The sequence below is a fragment of the Apis dorsata genome, unplaced genomic scaffold, assembly GCF_000469605.1.
Source record: "Apis dorsata unplaced genomic scaffold, Apis dorsata 1.3 scaffold_51, whole genome shotgun sequence".
NCBI classification, from domain to species: domain Eukaryota; kingdom Metazoa; phylum Arthropoda; class Insecta; order Hymenoptera; family Apidae; genus Apis; species Apis dorsata.
The window spans coordinates 164,960-172,606 of NW_006263352.1; the positions used below are offsets into that span (position 1 = coordinate 164,960).

The 7,647-nt window shown below is 39.4% G+C and overlaps 2 protein-coding genes across 2 annotated transcripts in view; one reads left to right on the forward strand and one right to left on the reverse strand.

Moving 5' to 3' along the window:
- The window catches only part of LOC102678055, a 19,354-nt gene extending 13,516 nt beyond the window's left edge, over window positions 1-5,838 (reverse strand). The window contains exons 1-11 of the mRNA XM_006608981.2: window positions 5,185-5,838; window positions 4,819-4,863; window positions 3,599-4,739; window positions 3,153-3,513; window positions 2,769-3,078; window positions 2,171-2,673; window positions 1,794-2,083; window positions 1,177-1,693; window positions 938-1,079; window positions 653-826; window positions 35-580 (exon numbers count right to left, since the gene is read on the reverse strand). Coding sequence (XP_006609044.1) covers window positions 35-580; window positions 653-826; window positions 938-1,079; window positions 1,177-1,693; window positions 1,794-2,083; window positions 2,171-2,673; window positions 2,769-3,078; window positions 3,153-3,513; window positions 3,599-4,739; window positions 4,819-4,863; window positions 5,185-5,272 — 4,117 coding nt within the window. The 5' untranslated portion in view covers window positions 5,273-5,838. The remainder of the gene's footprint in view (window positions 1-34; window positions 581-652; window positions 827-937; window positions 1,080-1,176; window positions 1,694-1,793; window positions 2,084-2,170; window positions 2,674-2,768; window positions 3,079-3,152; window positions 3,514-3,598; window positions 4,740-4,818; window positions 4,864-5,184) is intronic.
- A 1,091-nt stretch (window positions 5,839-6,929) lies between these two features.
- LOC102677829 (RING finger protein 11) overlaps window positions 6,930-7,647 on the forward strand; it is a 1,954-nt gene continuing 1,236 nt past the window's right edge. Inside the window, exon 1 of the mRNA XM_006608979.2 lies at window positions 6,930-7,477. Within this exon, the coding sequence (XP_006609042.1) occupies window positions 7,346-7,477 (132 nt within the window). The 5' untranslated portion in view covers window positions 6,930-7,345. The remainder of the gene's footprint in view (window positions 7,478-7,647) is intronic.

Here is a 7,647-nt window from a genome sequence, read left to right on the forward strand (position 1 = left end):
CAGAGATGGAACGAGAAGGACGATTGGAACCGACCTGGAGCGTATCCTATCAGGAAGCTCGTTTTCGACTCTGGCCCCATAGCGTAGTGATTAACTTTCACTTTGACGTCCAATTTTTGAATAGGTTTCGTTACGGCGATTAACGCGCTCACTTTCGTGTCTTGGTTTTGAAAATACGTCTTTGAATAAAAAATGATCAATTGAGCGGTAAGTTTGTGACGATCGTCCATAAGATAAGGACTCGAATTTACTTCCGCGTGCAACTCGAGGTGGCCGAGCGCTTGCTGGTACCAGGCGATTATCACTGTATTTAATTGTGGATACGCGGTGGAATGTAACTTCAGATCGATCGTTTTATGCGTCAAAGTTTTCGAGGAGCGATTCGAGGACGATAGCTCGAGACGAACGGTTTCCTTCTTAGCCATTGTTTGCAATTGATATTCCAAGTTGAAGACGCTGGTCAAGCTTATGTTTCTGCGAGCGATGTAACCTACCAGTTTGCTCCACACCTTTTTCGTTTGAAACGTCAGATCCACGTTGCATTGGGAAACGTTATTTTTCGAAGCGTTTCGAATCGTACCTTCAACAAACAATATCATTGAAAAATTGTTTTCGAAAATGATCGAATCGAGAAAAATATATAGAGATGAACCTTGGAGAGCGGCGATCAGTTCATTGTTCACTATCAGATGCATTTGAGGAGCAAACGTGTATCCGTAGTGAAATCTCTTAATCGCGTAACCCAAACTCGCGTCCAGATGCTTGGTACCATTTATATCGAAACCAATATCCACAACCGTCTCGTTTTCCGTGCTCTTGTAAGTACCTAAAAACAGAAATTATATTATAAATAATTCGTATCGAGTATCTAATCAAATGGAAACGGAACGAATTTTTCGTTATTCTCTTCGTTATTGCGAAGAAGCATAATTATTACCTTCCGCCACCAGAGAATTTCCAGCAGATCGCAATAAAACGGTAACATTGTGAGTTTTTGCATCGAAGGAAATCATCGCGCTTAATTCCCTGTTCACTTGCGATCCAGACGTATCGTATGCGATTTTAAAAGTATTTTCATCCTAGAATGGAAACGAGAGAGAAATATTAAAGCTTTGTTCGAATAGAAGAAAAAAAAAAAAAAAAAAAAAAAAAAAAAAAAAAAGGAGAGGAGGATACCTTGTTCTTCTCCCACGTATACTTGAAGAAATAATTTTTGGCAGTCGGGTCAGCTTTGATCAAGGCAATCTTGAAAAGTGTGGGACCGTTCAAAATAAAGTAAGGCGCGTTAGGATTTTTGGTTACGTTCGATAATTGATAATCGAGGCACAGCTTCAATCCTACTAATCTGTCAAGAGCGGCCCAAGTGCAACTCGTGTTGGCGATCACGTTTTTTGGCAGGGACATGGGTCGCGTCAAACTTCTATCGTTGCTGTGCTGGCCAGCGATTAGTACTCCGAGCGGTTTTTCCTCGTGTTCGGCCCCGTTGCCTCTTGTCAAAAGAATATCGGTGGCGATCGAGAACATTTCCGTCCTTTTATTCGGTAGGCCTAAACTGAGTTTGATCGAGCGTACTCCCTTTACCTCTAGGTGGATTTGAACCGCACCCGAGGAGTACAAGTTTGTCCGCAATTTAGTTCCGGCCGTCTTGTAAAAAGCGTCCACGGTCATGCTACCGGTCGTGTCAACGTTTATGCTGTACACATATAGAGGAAAAAAGTAATCAAACACGTAAACATGATCGGTCGATAAGTATTATGCACGTGTTAGATATTCGTAAATATTCGTAATCATACCTAGGTGCCACATTGCTGATAAATTCGATTTCCGCCTTGGAGATCGCTCTGGTATCCAATAATCCTGACATCTTGAAATTGCACGCCGCAGAGCCAGCAAGATCCAAACGTACCGGTAGCCCCGTCGTCATTGGAACCACGTAAGTGAAATCCAAGAACATTATTTCGTGGTGAATTTCTTTCCCAGAAATGATTTGTTTAAACTTCTCCCATGGATTCAAATGTATTAAAGCTTCTCTAATTTCACGATCGCCGTTCAACGTCGAATATTTCAAATCATTCCCGAACACCTGCACGAAAGCGAAAAATTATCGTTTGTACGACGGATATAACGCTTCGTCGAACGATCGTCAAATGTTTCTTTTTCTCCCTCTTACCTTGTAAGTAAGACTGATTCTTGGCTCGTTGAAATTATTGTCGATAACGTTCGGTATCCGTTTCACGCGTTTCCAATAATCCTCCTCCTGTTCAGGAGCTGCTCTGAAGCTTCGGAATAATTGAAGAAAGAAACTCGATACTTTCTCGTTACTGTACGGTCCATCGGGGCCGAAAAATTTCTCCGCGTAATATTCAAGCCCTTCGAGTCTAGTCGTCACTTCAACAACGTTTACAGATTCGCCAAACAGATCGAAAGTCAGGTTAAACGTAACTGATCTAGGTATGTAGGATTTAGGAGAGAAGATAAGATTTCCTTGGTAATTGGCGCCGAAATTATATTCTTCGGAAAAGAAGGAACCATCGTAATTTCGCGAAAACTTTCTTCTGTCATTGTTGAACTTGTCGTCGAGATCCCGATCCGTCAATAGACTTTGAATTTCCACTTTGGTCGGCGAAGCGGAATTGTAAATATTGGTTAAATGACTCCAAACGAATGTACCGACTGTGGGCAAAGAGATTCGAGAATCGTATAATGTAACGTGAATTTTTTAACATCGATTTCGATCAGAAAAAGGAAAATTAGGAAAAAAAAAATACCTTGATTAATCTCCTCCAACTTCAAAGTGTGTTTGATCGTTTTCACGACGTTATAATCCGGACAACGCATTACTTGCAGGTAAGATGCAATACGTAATTCAGTATCCAAACTAAAATTTCGATAGTAATTCAGAAAGTAAAGGTCTCGCGTTCTCTCGCAAGATGGCATTCTACGATGGGCATCGATACTCGCTACGCGAATCTCCATCGGCAGAAATCCTCCCACATCGTCTATACACTCTTTCAATAATTTTGACAATCTCTCCGTCTCCAAACCCATATTTCCAATCGCTTTCAACGCCTCTAATGTCTATAAAATCAAAAGTAAAAAGAAGAAAAAACAATCGAAACGTTTCTCGAGCTTTACTTACTCTCGAAACGTACCTCCTTGATCGTAGAAAACGAATGCTTTCGAGGTGCACAACCCTTCTCGATTTTTTGTTCTAAATGCGAAAGAAATCGCGTCACTTCGACATTAACGCAACGTTGCACGCCTTGATTGGAGCAAAAAGCGTATATCGTAGCTGAATAACTCAATATGAATTGAGTTTCCGAAAATTGGCGAAGCTCGAGAAGAGGCGATAATATATTGATCGTGTTTCGATCCGGTTGCGGGATGAACGCGAACGCAATTATCCAATTATCGATCGTCGTTTGATCCACGTATCGTTTTATCATCAAATCTCTCATCACGTTCAGTGCAGCGTTGCTACCGATGAATGGCAACGCGTTCACGATGTGTTTCCTGAAAACGAATATATAAGAAAAATCGAGAAAAATATGCAAGATGATGATTTCGTGAAAAATCGATAAAGGTGGCCGCTACTCACTTGCCAGTCTTGCAAATACCATCGGCTCTGACGAACAATTGCGACAAGGAGGGATAATCGAGAAATCGCGCCGATTGGATAAACGCTGTGAACATCTCGGAGAATCGTTGCTCCAACTCGTCCATGCTTATTCCCAATCTGCACATCGCCTTTAACAAATCCCTCGAACTTCTCAATTCGCCGTGCATAGTCCTCGGCGTTTTCGAATAATCGTACAACAAGCTGCTTCTTCTCCCGCGATTCGATCCTCGAGCGTATTTACTATTAATCTCCTCTCTCTCTTCCACCTCCTCGTCCTCCTCTCGCTCGGTCCCGTACTCGTCGCTCGCCTCGTATCCATCGTCGAAACCGTAATCGTCTCTCGATTCTTTGACCAATCGAAGCGTGGCCGCGGACTCGGTTCTCGCGCCCGTATCGCCGCTCGACAGCGGCAGCAATCTGTGCAATTCCTTACACGCGATCTTCTCGTAGATCTTACGATCGATCGTTAACTCGCACTCGGCGTGAGACGCGAAAAGAGGATGACGAGGGGCGCGAGAACGAGGACTTTTGTAAGAATTGGAACGGATCACGGAGAAGTATTTCGACCCGTGGTCGCAATTCGACAAATCTTTCGTTTTCTTCACGATCAGACTGGTTCGTTTCGCTCCGTGGAAGCGGTAACTCGTCTCGCAGACACCGTTCACGTCCACCTCGTTGGCGCGGTGGTCCACGTCGAATCTCTCCATGGTGTTTTGCAGCATCGATAGCACGCCCCTCTTCAAGTTTAACGCCCATATCGGTTCCCGTTTGTCGGGGCATAGCTCGTCTATTCGACCGTCGTCAAAAGTGAATCTCAACGGGAAACGTTCCAGATTCACCTTGAAATCCGCGCCGGCTCGGTCCGGAAATTCCGGATTATATTTTCGACGATCGTGGCTCAGGCTCGTGTTCTCGAATCTCAGGCTACCCTCGCAAGGGCCGTTGAAACGAATCAACAAATCCGCGTCCAGTCGTAACGTTGACTCGTTGCCGGGGAAATCGGACGATAAAGTTGGCAACGTCGACGCGTTCGAATTGCCCAAATTCGTGCTCACGTCCACCGAATATCTATACCAATACGACACGTTTTCTTCGTATTTGAATTTTTTGCTCCCCGTCGCTGTAAATATATATTTTTAAACGATCAGCTTTTTCTTATCCGAGATTCTTAGAGAATCTTTAGATAACGTATTGTTTACCTTTGCATCTCGTTCGGCCGCACAACGTTGATTCTTTGACAATTTCTGTGAATGAGATTTTGAGTCATCGAGTTAAACAAAGCCTCGTTTTATGATATTTCTTACTTAGAAATACAATATATATATATATATATATATGGTATAGATACTTGTTGCACTTTAGCGAGATAACGAGAGCACCGATACGCATATATTCGTACACATTCTAAGATATAAATTCTTGGAAAGAAAAGTTGAATAACACGCGCCACAGATAACCGAATGATAAAAAAAAAAATAAAAATAAAAAAATCGACCGATATTAATAAAGCGATAAATTATTCTATAAGTTCGATTTCGTTTGATTTCGTAAAAAATTAAAATTACCAGATTGTGCACCGAGAATGAAACAGATCGTCGGGAGAAGAAAAATGATGGCTTGGGCCCACGATCCTGGCTTCTGATTCCAAATCATATCGCTGGTTATGGCAGCCGGGATGAATCTATCTGATTATTCGTTCATCGATAAGCTCGTCTCCTTCATCCCCTTGAAATCCGTGACGAAAAATCTTTTTTTCGTTGTAATTTTCAAACTGGAATGAGATCACGCGCGATTCAACACTAGAACACCTTTGACCGAAATAAAATTCGATGTTCGAATTCCTCGATCGAATATTTCGATCTCCTTTTTCCCCTTCTTTTTTCTTTTCTCTCCTGTCACACGATCCCTTCAGTTTTTTAGCTTGGATATCAAATGATTTCAAAAATTTGATAAAAAAATAATGAAATAAAGTTTGAAACGATTAAGATGAAAGATGAGATGGTATACCGTATCAAAGATATATAGATATATAGACTGTATCAAGGAATCACTGATCGAGCGGAAAGATCGAACTAAGGACGGAATTGGGGTGCAAAACAGGCCGCGGCGATACTCGTTTGGTGGGAAGCACAACGACACGATAGATCGGTTAAGTAAGTGCTTCCTGCCCCAATCGTTTTCGCTGACCGAATGGACAACGACATCGAACTAACTACGCTGCTACTCTTTTCAGAGGGGAGAGGATCAGTACCAAAGGTCTTCTTATTTTTCGTGTTTGTTAAAGGTTACAGGTCATAACTAGATAAGATAACCACGAAAACGATCCTTTCCGTCTATCTAAGATTTTTACATCGTATTCTATACGAATATTGTTTACATTATGATCACTGTTCCTCGTAATTATACTTTTTTCTATTATCTTACTTTCTCGTTCAGAAAACATTATTTTACATTTTTTGTTCTTTTTTTTTTTTTATTTTATTTTAGAATTTATTTTAGAATTATCATATTGACGTTGATTATCATCTGCCAAAATAAAAATTTTTAAAAGCGATCGAACAAAAGTCGAATATGATTTTCTGAATTATATTTCTTAGAATTACGATATAATAATAATAAAAACTATTGGCGACAATTTTCTGTACATTGCAAAATAAACGCAAAAAATAATTGATCAATTACGAGTTATTCAAGATCTATGAAAATAAAAAAGATCTATCAAAAAGATCAAAATTGCATCATTTATATAAATAAATTTTTCTGTATATAATATAAATTCTCTAATAAACATTAAATTTTTATAAATTGTGTACTATTTTTAAATTAAAAAATAATCGATGACATCGATTTATAAGAAATGTCCATAATCCTACGAAATTAATCCAATGAATAGATAATAATTAGACTTTGCTATTCATATACGTATTATACAATCATTCTATCGTTAAAATATTTTCTTGAAATCATTATCCATATTTGATTAATGATAAATCGTATATTTTAAATTTTAGGAAATATATTTAAAAAGTTATGTAGAAACTAATATGAAAATAATGACAAGATTTTTTGAATCGCTTCGAATCTCGAAATTTAAATTAAAAGAAACAACGTAAATGCATGCTATGTTTCACGACTGATTTCATGATATGTCGAATTTTAACAAACCAATCATAGATTAGTTGCCGTATGTATTTTGAAAAGAATGTAATCATACTTGTGCAAACTCTTTGTATTGTATGGAATCGTTTCTCGCTGATTGGATGTTGGAAAATGCGACACGCTTCTAACAACGAATCAAAATGAAGTACTTTCTACGCAGTAAGATGAAAACGGTGGTGTGTACTAAACGTTTGAAGAACGTAGCGCGAGGGATGTGAAAAGTGTTTTTTCACAACCTGTGACTAACTGGCCTGTTTTTTTTTCTCATTACGTCTCGTTGGATGCGTCGGGCACTCAGCTGTGGTGCGGGTATGTGACGACGGAAGATGTTTTGATGGTAAAGATTCGTATACCGAATTTTCACCCGAAACACGAACTGTCATCCGTTCGAAGATCGAAACGGACTTCGTTACGTGTATCGGCGGAAAAACAAGCAATTTATGATGGGGACAGATCTCGAAATATCCCACGTCAAAGTTATCGTGATCGTTTAATCGTGACGTTGGGATTAAAGAACCAAAGTACGTTGTCCGAGAAACGCAAAGCTAGAACTGACGTTCTTTCAAAATGGGAAATTGTTTGAAACGCGCTGGAAGCGGTCAACAGGACAATACCACTTTGCTGAGTAACAATCCTGATCCTCCTACATTGACTAGCGGTTCTTTACAAGAAGGCCTTGGACCTCCGATACCTAACAATGTAATTTTCTTTCTTTAATTTGATCAATCGTAATTTTATTTCTTATTTCTTTCGTCTTTATTATATTTATAATTTGTATTTCATCCTTTTTCTTTTATTTTACTTTTATATTTATGATGAAAACATTTTTTTTTTATAAAAATAATATGACGATATATATATATATATAT